We start from the raw sequence: 16,912 nt of genomic DNA, 5'->3' as shown, positions 1-16,912 counted from the left end.
TTAACTGAAATTATGAGTGAATAGGCTTTGATGGAAATCTACATTCATCTTATACCATTACTCCTCTGGAAAAGTTTTGTAAATTCAAAGCAAAACCCGTAAGAGACAGAACTCACATGTTTTCCAGGCAGAATATTTATTGGTAGAGGCTGTTGTTGCATCGAGTTTCCTACCTTGGTGCTGTACTTCCTGTGATATATCCTGACCCTGAGATGACATGAGTCCACAATAAAATTATAAGCAGGATTCAACTATAAGTGAGATCTGTCAAACACAGCCAACCTCAGGGCCTCATGACATAAAATCAACCATTTCAGGACTGCTCCAAACCCCAACAATTCTATATATTAATTTTTGGTTTCAGATTTTAGAACTAAATCCAATATTTCCTTCCAAATTCATTCCTTACAGTTCAATATATGTAAATATTGTGTAGCAGTCTTTTGTAGATCTTTTAGTTGTCTATCACTAAAATACCCTACTATTTGGGAAAGCCTTCATTTTGAATTTGGAGGAACAAGTTCTCTTATTTGTACAATCACCAGAACCTGAAGTATTGTAGATTGTGGACCTTCTGATTTACAGAGGGGACACTTGTTCCCCAGTGCAAATAGTTTGTAGTGCTCTCAAGTTTGTTTTTCTTGACTAAACAATTATCTTTTGGCTTCAGAAAGAATAGATCGGATTAAAGTGTTAAAACAAGTGCTTTTGCCACAAATATACCATATATGAATACTTCAGGAATAACTGCCATTTGATGCAACATTGCTGTCAATGATGTGAATTTTAATAAAATCTCATTGGTGTGGTTTATGAATAAGTCACTATTTTCATTGGCTTTTTAATTTTTCTACAGTTTTTAATGTTTTTCTAGACCAAGGATATTTTAATTCATAAGATAAGTTGTAACAGTGTTTCTTTTTTTCTTCTTTCAACCTAATATTCTAGAACACATCTACAGACCTCATGATTCTCTTCAAATGCTCCTACTTTTGCTAGGTACTTGATTTGGGATCTTATGATTTATGCAAGCATATCCAATTCAATTGATTCAGTTCAGTAAGTGGTTTCTGATTTGCTGTGACTGTGGCTCCATTAAAAGCTCCTTCAAGACAGTATGCCTGAAGGAGCTTACAGAATTATTGGGAAACAATACCCATGAAAAAAGAGCAAACAATATTATGTTATATTATATTAGGAAGAGCAATGGCTCATGAATGAAATGCAGAGAGTTTTCCATTTCTCCAGTTATCTTTTGTTTTAAGAAAGAGATCTAAATTTATGTGCTTCCATTTCTTAAAATAGAAATGATAAGTTTGCATTAGATGATCAAGAAGACTTTTTAAAGCTCTAGTATTCCATTACTTGGGAACGACCTCTCACATGTTGCATTTGCTAAGGATAATACATTTTTACACTTGCCCGTTCACTAATAAAAATATAACCAGGAAGTTGATTCTGATGATCTAAAACAAGAATTGTTATGTCAAATGCTATTTTAAGTATCTTCTTTTGGATTATTAATATAACTGAAACTAAATAGTAGTCTAAGCATTAAATCTATAAACTTAACAGATAATCAGTAGGAAAAAAACTGTAACAAGAATTTATCAAAGATAAGTAGATGTTTGAAGTCATCTAGATTGAGTACTATACAGCTCAAATGTATTCAACACTGGAACATTTGCTGCCATAAGGATAATGTCTCAGTTGGAGAGGAGTTTTAGTCACTAATGCCAAACATACCTCTTCCATTTCCTATACTACAGTCAAATCTTAATGCTTTATTCTTATAAACTAATGAACAAACAACATAGACTACTAAATTTTAAATATATATATATACACACACACACACATATATATATATATATACAATTTTAATTTGGTATTGCATCCTAGTCTTTCAGTACATTTTCCTAGGAAAAAGAGAAGGGAAGTTTACAGCAGCCTGTATGTCTCTTCAGGATCAGGAGAAGGCACACCACCCAGAAACTTCTCCCTCATCAGGAAAAGAGAGGAATGGAACATGCACATCCATGGAAAATGTTTGAGAGGCTCTCAAAATCTCTAGCTGAGCCAACTGGTGAATGTCTTTTCCTGTCAAAACCAGTCTGAAAAGAAGCAAAGAGGTGACTGCATACTGAAGTGTGCAGGCACCAATGCAAAGCTACAAGGAACAGGAAAAATTGGGGAAATATGACACACCAAATAAATAAATAAATAAATAAATCTACAGTAACTGGCCCTAAATAAATGAAGAACAATGATTTACCTGACAAAAAATTCAACATAATGAAATTTAGTGAGTTCTAAGAAAACACAGACCGTCAACTAAATAAAATAAGAAAACTATATGTGAGCAAAATGCAAATATCAACAAAGAGATAACCACAAATATAGAACCAAGCAAAAATTCTGGAATGAAAGAATAACTAACTGAAAAAAACTCAATGGAAACAATCAACATCAGACTTAAGCAGAAGAATCAGCAAATTCAAGAGAGGTCATCTGAAGTTATTCAGTCAGAAGGGCGAAAATAAAAATGAATGAAAAAGAAGGAAGCCTGTGGAACTTTTGGGGCCACCATCAAGTGAACCAGAATGTTTTTCAAAAAAGAGTCCAATATGTGTATGACTTCCACTGTAGAAAATCAAAATTTACTAAACAAAATAATAAAGCCAACATAGTAAGGACAGGATTCAGGGAAAACATAGAAGCTATCTAGCTTCCTCATCATCACCATCTGTTCATGTCTGTTCATTTCACTCTGTCCTTGGAAATGAGAGCACCGATTTGTTTCCCAGAGTGTGCCACAAACCAACTCCCCGAGGAGGACTGTATCCCTTTTCCTAGCCAATGCTGGCTGTCTAGCAACTAGAGTGGGGTAAGAATAATTAAACATTTCCATTTCAAAGGTTATCTGCCAAAGTACTATTGTGTTAATATCATATCTGAAATAAACTCCCTCAACTTTCTGCTAAGTCCAATTTATCCATCCTTCAAACTTCAATTTCTTCTTTCTCAGTCATTCCAGCCTGGATTGTTTACAGCAGTAATTAATTGCTCTACCCTTTGAAAGCTGTGTAATTTTGGTCAAGTCACTGAACTTCCTCAGCTCTTCCTGGGAGTAAAACAAGGTTATCTGTGAAATTCCTTTCAGTTCTGAAAAGTAGCCAGTCTGTGTTTCTTTGGTGCTTTGCATAAAATAGAGGGTTGGTATTGAGTCAATTAAAAATTATCAATGTATTATGTTAGCCAGTGTCTGATTGAGTCAATGTCCAGCCAAATTCATAGGTTAAGCAAATCTATATAAAACTATGAAGACTGACAGAGGGAGGAAGACATCATGAAGACCTTCAACTGCTCTTCTATTTATCCTACAGAGGAAGAGGAGCTTTCTACATGTCCCCTCTATTCCTAAGATATTTGACCTGTTTAGGTCTGTGTCCTGTTCCCAGAAGTTTCTTTAAAGGTGTTTTGACAGAAGGTGCTCTAGATCTCAACATGACACTATGCTATGCAGCTTGCAGGGCTATATGAAGAGGTGTCAGAGCTAATAACACACAGTTTAGGCAATCACAGGCTCATGACTCCGACCCAAGGGAGAAGGTTAAGACTGATGGAGCAGAAACTTCAGAATCAGAGCAAACAGTCAAGGGAGATTTTCACAACTCTGAAAATTGGCAGGGGACGTATGATGCTCTTTAAAATTAGGAGAGAAAACCCCAGCAGAAAATACACTATTCTTTGAAGAATTTAATTTTAAGATAATAGCTAACAACTACTGACTGCTTATGGTATGGCAAGAGCTATGGATGGTTTCACTTAAAACTCATTAAAACTCTAGAAGATGAGTACTATTACTATTTTCACTTTACGGACAAGGATGCTGAGGTAAAGAGGCATTAAGCCTGTTGCCCAAAATCATAAAGTTTGTCAGAGTGCAATGTTCTTGTGAAAAGAATTCAAGATCATAAACATCTTAAGATAAAACACAACTTAAGAACATAATTGCTATAAAAGAATATTTTTATGTGTTCCAAGAAAATATTCTACATTTATGGTAGCCTTGAAAGTGAGAAAGGAAGTGTTTAAATTTTCCTTAGAAAAACATTCTACAATTTCAAAATCTAAAGAGCAAGCACTCACCTCTGGGAAAATCAGTTTGCAAATACTCTCTGCCAAAGTGTGAAGATAGACTCGGCTCCGACTCGTTTTTCTTTGAGGAAGACTTTCTTGTATGTTCTTCTCAGGAATGTCTTGACAGATGGGCACGGTTGCTTTGCAGCTCTCTGAGCTTCCTGCTGCCTCCTCTGCAGACTCATTAGGAACTTGACCTGGTGCCAGTAGGGAGAAAGGACACTCTCCTGTGATCTTGAGATCCTTGAGCTTCGTGCAGAACATGGTGTTGGTGTCTCTTACCCTGCTGTGATCTCCTCCTGATGAGCTGTAGTTCTTATATGAGACTGACAAACAGAAGCCACTATCAATTCAAGGACACTGGTAACTGGGATGTCTACGGGCAGCAAAAGGTCAGAACAGAAAGAGGAGTGACTTTATGCACTGATGAAAACAGAAAAAGACAGGTGAGAAAAAGCAATAGTCACATCATTTAAAGTTAAAAAAAAATTCTGCTGGAAATGCCAGTTATAAAATGAGCAGGACATTTGGCAAAGAACTTTACTTAATGTGTGTGAATTTCACTATATTAGAAAAATACTTGCTGTTACTATTTTAACTCTTAAAATAAAATATATTTTTCTAAAATGTTCTTAGCATCAACTACTGATTTCCATTTTTATACTCATCTGGACTCATCTGATCCAGTTTGATTTCACAAGAGTGGAACACCATGGTTTTATGACAAAAGCCACATCTAAGTCTATGTTTTATTAATGCTTGTACTACTACATTCTCATTATGCTCTCCTTTCTGAGAAGTCAGAACAGTAAAAACCAATGGCTTCCAAAAATACCTAAGGGAAAATAATATGCATAATGATCCCCAAGTATATGTTTTCAGATTTGAAACACCAACTTAGAAAAAAAAAGTTCAATGAAAAAAAAGTTCAATGAAGATGATTACGGCGAAAGAAAATTTTTATCACTTTAAATAGTAAAGCAATTTAAAAATATTATCAAAATGAAAAAACATCAGAACTCCTGATCTCCAGGAACATACCATGGGATTTGCAGGGGTCTCTGGATCCAAATCTAGTCAGCACTGCAGTGAGTCAAACACTACCCCACTTCCCACTGAAATCATAAGCATCGTCATTCCAGCATATTTTCCCCTGTACTTTTGTTTTTGTTGATGTTGTGGTTGTAAATTATCTCACAATTCACAACCCATTTATCATTAGCTATTTGTTACTGGAACTGTCAAAGTGTGAATTCAGTTCATCAACAGTACTAATTATCTTGGTTAACTGGGTCTACCAGCTATTTCCTACTCTTGGGGAAGAAAAACAAAGAGTGGAAAAGAACCCATATTTGCTAATCCCCACATGTACTAAGTACTATGTGCCTCACACAGTGCTGGGAACTCTATGTTTATAATTAATCCTCACAGCAACCATGTAACACAGGTATTATTATCCCCAGTGGGTGAGAAGCTCAAAATTTCAGGTACTTTTCTCTCATTTGAAATGCTAGAGAATGACTGAACTAGGATTCAAATGCAGATTCAGCTGACTCCGGAGCCTGTGTTTTCTATAACTCCAAACTAATATTACTAAGATAGAGCAGTTTCTATCATAATCAGGCTTAGTTTATTAACTAAGAATAGATTTTTATCTTGAAAATATGCTTTACAAATTTATATTAAAATTCAGTGAGGAACATAATTCTTCTGCTCATTGGCTGGTGGTATCTGAAACATCCAAGATACAGCTTTATATTTGAATCTTTAGAGTTGGAGTTCAATTTTTTTTTTTTAATTTTCTATGCTCCTCAATGCCCTTAATATGTTTCCAGTAGGTATAAGCAACAGCCTGTAAATTGTCACATGTAAGTCATCTAATAAGTTTAGAACAATGAACAACTCATTTTCTGAACTGGGACAAACAAGGAAGCTAAATTCAGTATCTGATCCCCATGGGATGTCATGGGACATTAGGTATAGAGGAAGATTATGGATGCTGGCAGGCCAGAAGAAGCTGCCAGGGCTCTGTTACCTAAAGTTATGACCAAAATCTGTGCTCATATATAATTTATGAATCTTCAAGAGGGGACAAAAGAAAATCCTATGCATTTATGAGTAGAAAATTTATTCTGCCAGAATAGAATGGGAGTGGTCTATCTCAGTAGACTACTGAAGTGGTCCAAAGGCAATATGGCTATGGGGGAATGATTACTTAGATTCTACAAAACCTAAAAATCTAATAATTTTACCCACATTTGTTTTGGGACTTAATGTAATAAATATTTGTTTCTTAGTCTTTACTACATCTCAACATAATTCTATTATTGTTTAATAACTTCTCTTCTGATTTAAGCTTCAAATCAGTGATCAGCTTTAATCTTCAAAAGTGCTTTAACCTTTTCTGTAAAGGTCCTGAGAATAGATACTGTCAGTTTTGCAGGTTACATGGTCTTTATTGCAACTATTCAACCCTACCATTGCAGTGTGAAGTCAGCCAGTGATGATATACAAATGAATGGGCACAGATGTGTTCCAATATAACCTTGTTTGTAAAAGCAGACTGTGAACATAGCCAGTAGTTTGCTGACCCCTGGTTGTAGAAAGCTGAGTATATTAACTTGAGCATTTTAATTAAAATATAATTTTGACTATAGGAGCAAAGTTATTTCCTCATCTCCTCTAGTCACTCCTCTCCAAAAATAACAGCCTACGCAGGTCCAGTTTTGATTGGGGTGGGGGAACTTGGAGAGTTTTTTTCATTATTATTTGTAGAGAAAAAGTCTCACTATGTTGCCCAGGCTGGTCTCTTAACTCCTGGGCTCAAGCAATCCTCCTGCCCTGGCTTCACAAAGTGCTGGAATTACAGGCATGAGCCACTGTGCCTGGCTGGGATCCAGTTTTTAAACAACTTCAAAGTAATCAAAGAGAGTGTGATAGATAATACTAAACATCTATTTATACAAATAACAGTAGCATTATTTTATATTAATTTTCAGGGAAAAGAGCTGTATTATCTGAATGCCACTATTTCAGTTATATCAATATCTAACTACAATAACTAGCAGAAAAGGGTACACAAAAACAAAAGAAAGACAATAAGAAATGGAAGAGTATAGGTTAGGTCTGAGGATGGCATAGAATTATTACTAAAATAAGTTATTTTGGTATACATTAGAATTTTAGTATTGGACTTAGAAGTTTGCCATAATATAGTTTATAATAGATCTTTCCATTAAACTTCACTCTCTCATTCACATTGGATTTCAATGTTGGTACCCAAGCCCAATATTTTAATTCTTATCTTCCTACTGAATCCAGCTGCAGCAGAATACATTTGACCAGTCAACTTTCCTGGAAATAATTTCTTTTCCTGTACTGCACAGTACTATAATTTCCAGGAAATGTGCCGAACAGTGTTTTTTATTAAAGCAAAAACAGCCAACAGGAAACAAGTTGTGCTTACTTTAAGATAGTTAAGTATTTAGTCTCGTTAAATTACATATGTATAAACAAACTAATTAGCATTCTTCATCTGCTCAACTGATGAAATTACACTATGAAGCAGATGCACACAGTGTTGATACCTTGGAAACCTGTTTGTCTTGCTTTTGCCTGCCAGGAATAGAGAATATTTCTGGCAGGCAAAAGATTGTTCCTCAACTAAACTAGTGATGATTTTTATGGGTAACATTAGCAGTAACTTCAGAAATGGTTTGGTCAGTTGAATTCAGTATCCAGTTGGTTGTAGAAATGGTAATAACATGGTAAGGGAAAAAAAAATAAATTAAAATAATACATTTGGCAACAGGCCTTGGCAAGAAGTGGAATAATATGCTCTCAGAAACTTGAAGAGGCACTTCTCATTCCAAAAGTTGATAATTAAACAGCCTCCGAATAAACTGAATGCTCTCTCTTTTTACTAGTGAGTGATTAACTTTGCCGTGGTGAGAATAATGACCCAGCTACTGGCCTAGTATTAATAACAGGGACAGATTATTGTTCAAGTAAGGCAATCCTCAATCATTTAAACTCTAGAATTTAAAATTTAATTAAGCATGAACTTTTTTTTTCTTTTCTTTTCTTTTCTTTTTTTTTTTTTTTTTTTTTTTTGAGACAGATTCTCACTCTGTCGCCCCGCCTGGAGTGCAGTGGCACGATCTTGGATCACTGAAACCTCCGCCTTCCGGGTTCAAGCAATTCTCCTGTCTCAGCCTCTCAAGTAGCTGGGATTACAGGTGGCAGCCACCATACCTGGCTAATTTTTGTATTTTTAGTAGAGATGGGTTTTTGCCATATTGGCCAGGCTGGTCTCAAACTCCTGACTTCAGGTGATCCACCTGCCTCAGCCTCCCAAAGCACTGGGATTACAGACGTGAGCCACCGCGTCCATCCTAGAATTTAATTAAGCATGAACATCTTGTTTACTACATGAAACAAGGTCATGTAGACCTAAGGAAAACACCCCCTTCCATACTCTCTGATACTGATATAGTTTTCTCCCAAAGCAGGTCTTAAGGTGCAGATGAAAAGTCAGAAAAAGACACTTTTCAAAAGAAGGCATACATGTGACCAACAATCACATGAAAAGAAGCGCAACATCACTGCTCATTAGAGAAATGCAAATCAAAACCACAATGAGATACCACCTCACACCAGTCAGAATGGCTATTCTTACAAAGTCAAAAAATAACACACGCTGAGAAGGTTGTGGAGAACAAAGGAATGCTTGTTAATTTACACTCTTCATGGGAGTGTAAATTACTTCAGCCGTTGTGGAAGAGAGTGTGGCAATTCCTCAAAGACCTAAAGACAGAAATACCATTTGACCCAGCAATCCTAGTACTGGGTATATACACAAAAGAATATAAATCATTCTATTATAAAGACACAGGCACACGTATGTTTGTTGGAACACTATTCACAAGAGTAAAACATGGAATCAACCTAATTGCCCATCAATGATAAACTGATAAACTGATGATAAAGAAAGTGTGGTACATACACACCATGGAACTCCATGCAGTCATAAAAAAGAATGAGATCATGTCCTTTGCAGGGCGATGGATGGAGCCAGAGGCCATTATCCTGAGCAAACTAACACAGGAACAGAAAACCAAACACCACATGTTCTCACTTGTAAGTGGGAGCTAAACAATGAGAACACATGGACACATAGAGGGGAACAACACTCACTGGGGCCTTTTGGAGCGTAAAGGGTGAAAGGAGGGAGACGATCAAGAATAATAACTAATGGGTACTAGGCTTAAAATCTGGCTGATGAAATAATCTGTGCAACAAACTCCCATGACACAAGTTTACTTATGTAACAAACTGCACTTGTACCCCTAAACTTAAAAGTTAAAATAAATAAATAATTAAATAAATAAAGTATCGGAAAAAGTTAGAGGGAAGAGGCAAGCCTAAAAATTATGTATCCATCACAAAAGCAATTAGCTGTATCAAATGTCTACCATCAGACCTGGCACCTGGACATGCCAATATCTGTGATAAAAAAGATATGAGCTTTTTAAGTTTAAATTTTAAAGTCCAGATTTTTAAGAGTTGCCAAAAGGAGGAGAAAACTTAAAAAGAAAATTGCCTTAGTAAGGATCAAGTTTGTATACTTCAGTACAAATTATAGCAACTATTTTCATAAATAAGGAAAAGGCTTAATTTTCAGGTGGACTAAAAACATAAAGTTTTCCTTTCTCAAAAATTGAAAAATATTACATAAAATCCCATACATCTGTCTTTTAAAATAGATTTATTTTCACTTTGTAGTAGAAAATGTTTATAGAACTTTCCCTGCGATGTATCAGGAAAGCAGGACAAAGTAGTAGAAAAATTGGTGAGCATGTCCAATTCTCTCCACCACAAAGTTAAAAACAGGCAAACAAATCTCAGACTCCTTCATCCCATCATTCCTCTCTAGCACTACCATTCTCTTTATTGTTACTCTTTTTGAAAGGCTGGCTTTATGGGCTGTGTTCATTTCCTTACATCATATTTATTCTTAAGTTTAAAACTATTTGACTTTTGCTTTAGTATGTTACTGATATCTCTTTATTAAATTTGATGATGCCTAAAAGTCAAAGCTCAAGACTTTTTTTGGCTTTTAACATAAATTCTCCATTCATCTGCATTTTCTTTTTAATAACTTCGATTCCAATAGATTCTTTGGTATCACTGGATTGTCTTCTACATCATATTCATGCATTCATGCACTTGCTCGTTTTTCTTCTTATTCAACAAATATTTATGGATGTCCTGCTCTGTGCCAGGCATTCTTCTAGACACAAGGGCAGAGCGATGTGCAAAGAACACCCCTTGCTCTCAAGGAACTTACAATCCAGGAGGAAAACTATTTCTGATGTATCAGTTCCAAGCATGGCCTGTGCTGCAAAAAGGGGAGGGATATAGTGCTCTGGGAATGTAAACCAGAGATCTGAACCTAATCCTCTCAGAAACATCTGAGCTGGGCCAGGCCAAGAGAGTTCCAAAAAGAACAGCATGCTTGGGAGCCAACGTTCTAGGAAAGGAAATAATTCCCGTGTAGCAAAGGCATGAATGAGGTAAGAGAGAGCAAGGTAATGATGGTAAGAGACAAAATAGGCAGAGGTCAGGAGTTTGCAGAGTTCTACAAACCACATTAAACAAGATAATACTCTATTGTAAGGGCAATCAACTAAATAACTAAGAAGCAAGAGGGTAAGTGAATTAGATTGCATTTTTAAAAGATTATTTGGAATGTAGAATGAAAAATGGGTCAGAGTGGGACAGATGGTAGATCTGGGTTGGGCAAAAACAGGACCCTGGGGGAAAAAAAAAATGAACCAATTGCAGAAGTAATTCTGAGAGAGAATCTGCAGGCCTGGGCTACTGACTGGGTGTTGGGGCTGAAGCAGAGGGAAGAAACATTCCTCTGACTTTACTTCTCAATATCCCAGCCAAGGAAACACTCTAGGGACCACAGAGCACAATCAAAATAGTCCATAATACATTTCCCATGACTTCGGTTGTTCAATCTTAACCAAGCCCAGAGCTGGGATTTCAAATATTATATAACACCTTGTGGGAGTTAGGTTACTCAAATTCTCCTGTTAAAATCTCATTTTGGGAAGCAATTTCTCCTTCTTGTTCAAAAGCCCAGAAATTGTTAATTCCAATTTCTATTACTGAGTAGGGCATTCACCTTCCTAACGGACTGCATCTACATGTAAGTGTGAGCTGTCTCAAGCTATTTTTAAGGAGGAGGATGCTTACCTTGAATTTTTGTAACTCAAGAACCTGTACTGATGATTCTCCCAAAACAAAGAGATCAACTCTAAAGACAACAGCAACCTCACTTTCGGTAATCATGTTGGAGTCCCCCTGCCCTCCGACTTGCCGGGTGGCGACCGCCTTGGTAAAACTGCAGTACTGGACACAAATTGTGTTTAATAAGCTGCATTAGATCGTTATTTAAAATAAGATGAGCACAGTCCACAGTCTTTTAAAATTAGATTTAAGAGGCAATTCTGTGGCATCTTTGAAGTAATAGCAAAATTCAGTACACTCTATAGTAGGGAGATTTTAACTATTTGAATTAACATTTTGTTTCTCAGTTTTTATCAAAGTATTTTCAGAATGTTTTATAACCAACTTAAGAGCAAAACCTTTGGCATTATAAATCCTGAAATATATTTTAAAAACTCCAGTGTGATGACGACTACAATTTGAATACATGTAGTTAAACATCTTCAAATTAAGTATCATCACTCCTTACGGTTCATCATGCTAATCATGATGAAATCAGATAAACTTTTCAACAGTTTTTCCCTAAAATATATAAAATAATTTCTTGCATCTTTTTCTATGATTCTCATCATAGTTACATGGCTAAAGTAGCTCCTTGCAGAGGCTTAGTCACTTTAAAATACACTTACTGAAAAGGTACTAATGATTATGAAATGAGTTAAGGAAGAAATGTGATTCCTTTCTACTCTGTAAAAAGCCATTTTGTTTTTATCTGTTTTCAAAGAAGTACTGTGCATTTCAGGAATGCCGGTCGGCTTAGGCACATCTATCACTAGGGAAACAATGTCAGGATAAAATGGCAGACATGCTAGATTCCCTTTGCTCCCCATTCTTCCTCTTAGCCCAGTCTGACCATATCCTCTGTCATGGAAGTACTGTTGCACAATTTCCATTTATTTTTCTCTTGTCTCCGTAACTCAGCAGACTCAAGGCCTTCTAATAGTTCTTTCCCACCAACTACTTTCATTTTTCTCCCCTTAAGTCAAGGCCTACAATTGCCAAGGTGCAGTATTCATTAGAATTCAATACATCTTTTAACTAAATTTTTATATTTGGGGGATTTTTTTTTTTTTGGCTTAGTGCTCCTAAGCATTGAGTGATTTCACTCAAACATATTTTTTTCCCCTAAGTCCTTTTATTTTTCGAAGGCAATAAAAGTGCACAGTTTTGAAGTATATGAAGTTCTCCAAGAACATCTATACTGTATTATATCAGAAATATCTCTACTCTAATCGATGTTTGGTTTAAATTTGCAAATAAGGTGAAAAGCCAACCTACCAACCTGGAAGAAACACTCAACAAGATCACATTCTCTGAGACTCCACAGAGTACACTATGGTTTAGGTAAAATAATCTGATGAAATTTTAAAGTTAAAACAAATCCTTGATGATTAAATAATTGGGCTAATTGATAGATTTCATTTCAGTGACATAATGAACTTGATGATTACATGACATCATACTTTCTCCATTTTCTCTTCTTTTAAATTTTGGTCAGGCAGGAAGGGCTGGAAGTAAACTCTGTACATCCTTGATGTCATAGACATACGTAAACACACATGCACTCATACATACTTACCATACACACACTTATTTTCCCTCTTCTGTAATGGTGAGTTTTTAAGTGCCTGAGAAATACAGGCAAGTGTGTGTGTATGTGAGTGTGTGTGTCTCATGCAGATAATTAGCATGACAGAGACTTCATAATTTGGAGGGTTGGGTTCACATAAATGTGGGTGCCATGCCCAGTTGTGCCCCGAGGCAGTGGAGTTGGCATAGCAGTTAAAAGCTTAGGCTACATGAACAGATGGCTTGTGTTTGCTACCTGCGTCTACCATGTGCTAGCTCTGTGACGTTAGTGAAGTTCTTAAGTGAACTTCACCTCAATTTTCTCCACCTGAAAAATAAGGATAATAATAGCAACGATCTCAAATGTGCTATGAGATTAAACAAAGCAATAAATAGAAAGCACTTAGAAAAGCACTGCCAGCTAGTATGGGAGGAATACATGTTGACTGTCGCAACTGCTACTCAGTGGTAGTGTGACATTGGACAAGTTTCATAACTTCATGAATTCTGCTATTTCACACATAAAATGGTAAAGTCATGATGTAACAGATTCGAATTAAGTGCCTGGTCTTGCCTAGCATCCATAGGTCCATAATTAAAATAAAAGGTAAAAGTCCAGTCTTGGATCAAGTCTTCAGTCACTTGCCTTACAAAAGCTGTGATGCCTCTTCTACTAGAACTCTAGGCAACTTCTTACAACAGGAACAAAATGATCAGTGTCTGCTCGATAACTTCAGGGCAGCCCTAAAATATTTTTTGGTACATACAACCAAAAGTAAATGCTCATTGCATGCTACAAGACAATCGTGCTGACCTAAGTTATTAAATAAATGATTGACAATTTTATTCTATCTTCTCAGAAAGATTCTGTAACGTTTTATACCTGTGAAATCATTTTTTTCATACATCAAAGCTGGTTTAAGGGAACTCTGATAATATATCAAATGCTGATTATCCTGCAACTATAGAAAACAGTCTTTACTTGATGAGCATTAGAGAACATACCAAGAAAGTTATATATAAGTCAATAGTTAGAGTTATTTTTATTGAATTATAAAATAATAGAATTTGCAGCACAGTTGCAGAAAGAGCAGAAACATTCTATTTTGGTTTTATCTTATCTAATTCTATTACATAATAAGTTGCATGTCTAATTCCTTTAACGACATATTAGAATATAAAAATTGGGTGACTATGTTGAATTTTAAACCTCATTTTCTACTTGTTAAGCCGAAACTATTTTATAAATCAAGCAAGCCTTATGCCATTGCCACTACTCACTATTTTTTATTAATTCATATTATTCCCAATGTGGAAATTTGAAAACAAAACAAAATCTTGTAACCATCAAGCTTAAATAGAAATTCTGTGGTATCTGATTTTCTTTTCTTAGAATGCCATATTGGGATATGATTAGTATTTGTTATACAAGGAATCTTGTCTCCAATTATTGCTTTTATAAGCTAGCTGTTCTTCTAAATATTGATTCAGTGATAATTCTTTTTTTTTTCTTTTGAGACAGAGTCACCCTCTGTAGCCCAGGCTGGAGTGCAGTGGCGTGTTCTTGGCTCACTGCCACTTCTGCCTCTGGGGTTCAAGTGATTCTCCTCCCTCAGCCTCCAGAGTAGCTGGGACTACAGGTGCATGCTGCCATGCCCAGCTAATTTTTTATTTTTATTTTTGTATTTTAGTAGAGACCGGGTTTCACCGTATTGCCCAGGCTGCTCGTGAACTCCTGAACTCAGGCAATCCACCTGCCTTCACCTCCCAAAGTGCTGGCATTACAGGTGTGGGCCACCATGCCCAGCAAATAATTCTTTTATCTACTTACTTTCTCAATGTTAATTTGGTAGAAAGGTTTAGGTTGTGAGCAGGTAGAGGTGAGACACTAATTGGCATGTTCACTTTAAGATATTTGTGGAACCAATATAGGTCACCCAGAGTCTAGTTAAAGTAAGAGACACAGGTATTCCTGACAAAAGTGAAGTGACTCTGGAATTGACTTGTGGAACGCTTGAATTACCTTTCTGAGCAATGAGGAGATATCAAGGTCAACTCATCCTTGATGGGAAGGAAAGAGTGACCTTGTGAGTACAGAACTCACCCAATGGTAGGGGAAAGACAAACTGGCTGGACTCTAACTTGTCATATTTGTTAGGAAGATTCTGGAATAAGAGACACTACTGACTCTCACAGTTCTTCTAATCCAGCTTTTGGAAATTTTCCCAAGCTCTTTTAGAGAAAGGACCAGAAATTTATACAGCTGTGAAAACTTAAGATGTCTATGCAACGCTGGAGATAGAATCTTACCAAACCTAATCAAGAACACATTAATCGAGAAGTGTAGGCCTGGCTACAGAAAGAACAGCAAAGATAAAAAAAAACAAAAACAAAAACACAAGGAGAACAAAAACAGATGTATCAATGGTGGAGGTTCAGGCAGTGGAGAAGCTGTGGAAGCTGGAGCAGGGCTGAGAGAGTCAGAAAAAGCTAAGCTGCCATGCAGGAGAACATGAGGAGCTCAGCGATACATAAGCATTATATGAGACCTAAATTTCTATGTCCACAAATAAACTTTTATTGGAGCACAGCCACACCCACTCACTCACGCACTGTCTATGGCTACTGTGTTCAAACCGTGCAGTTGAGTAACTGCTCTGGAGGTCACATGACTGGCAAAGCCTTAAGTAGCTACTATCTTGTCCTTGATGGGGTCTGTTGACTGAATCCTGCTTTAAAGAGCTGTTGGGGACATCGCATACATTATCTTATTTAATCTTCACAACAACCTTATGGGAAGGGTGTGTGAGCGTGTGTCTGTGTATTTTAGTATTTTTTACACAAGAAGAATCTGAAACGTCGGTCATGTAACTTGTCCTTGGCCATAGCTGGTGAGTGGCAGAAACAGGAAATGAACCCAACCCTATCTAACTACAGAGCTCATGCTGTGGAGCTGCCTCGAGAAACCAGGAGCTTTTGACATATTATGGTGATTGCTATTCAAGTTCCCCTACTAATAAATATAATCTGGGAAAACAAAGACTAAATTGTATCTGTTAAATTAGATTATGGAATGAAATGAAAGATCAGGTTGCTGGGCATGTCAGTTAAGGTAATGAAGCTTAGATATTCCCAAAATGAAGGCAGGAGAGATGCTTTCAGGGTCCCAGTGAACTCTAAGGAGACTCCCTTTGAAAACTTCACTTTAAGCCTCTCTAGTTTTAGGGATCAGAGAAGACTTGAAAGGCAGCTAAAAAGGCTGTTGGTGTCTCTGCCACATTTAAAAGATCTTTACAACAAAGTCGAGGAATAAACTTTGGCAAAGTACGTTTCTCAGAGAAATTTTCTCTTATGACCGCAGAGAAAAGGCTCATCAAAGTGAAGTTAAGTGTGAGATCGGAGGCCTGGAGACTCAGCAGATGTTTCTTTGGAGGTGCCCAGGGGACCAGGCTACTAAGGTATTAGTAATTGATGGGCAGGCAGGTGCCTTTTCTAGTTTTTAGACCAGCAGTAAAGCTCTTTCTGATTCTTAAGACGGGAAATGAACTTTTGTCACAACAATGGGACACAGATCCTTGATGCTTATGCTGGAACCAACCAGGTTAGCAAAAGACATGTGGCAAATTCCAACACAAATTCAATTCTGCCAAGTTTTTACATAATGATTAGTTTAGAAGAAATCATTACCAGAAATGAATTTTGACTTCTGAACATGTACTCTTGAGGTATATATTTGGATGCTTGCAAAGTCCATGTTGAGAAAGGCTAAGTCTTTTCCCATTAAATCCAAATCCACAACTATATTCTTTAAATGCCTTCTGCCATCTAATTGATTCAAAATAGAGAAAGCTTAAATAAATACCAAACAATTTTTCCTATTCATTTCAGTTCCTCTTACATA

General features: G+C 36.5%; 1 protein-coding gene across 7 annotated transcripts in view; it reads right to left on the bottom strand.

Moving 5' to 3' along the window:
• GUCY1A1 (guanylate cyclase 1 soluble subunit alpha 1) overlaps positions 1–16,912 on the bottom strand; it is a 69,353-nt gene that overhangs the window by 33,562 nt on the left and 18,879 nt on the right. For 5 of the 7 annotated variants that reach the window (XM_028848833.2, XM_028848832.2, XM_028848836.2 and 2 more), the window contains one exon: positions 4,153–4,519. In XM_028848833.2, coding sequence (XP_028704666.1) covers positions 4,153–4,407 — 255 coding nt within the window. In that variant the 5' untranslated portion in view covers positions 4,408–4,519. The remainder of the gene's footprint in view (positions 1–4,152; positions 4,520–16,912) is intronic. The other 2 variants (XM_028848838.2, XM_028848837.2) reach the window with 1 other exon arrangement.

The sequence above is a fragment of the Macaca mulatta genome, chromosome 5 (genome assembly GCF_049350105.2).
Source record: "Macaca mulatta isolate MMU2019108-1 chromosome 5, T2T-MMU8v2.0, whole genome shotgun sequence".
In the NCBI taxonomy this organism is placed as follows: Eukaryota; Metazoa; Chordata; class Mammalia; order Primates; family Cercopithecidae; genus Macaca; species Macaca mulatta.
Note: the sequence above shows the minus strand (reverse complement) of the source record. Positions and strands in the feature narration are given on the sequence as shown.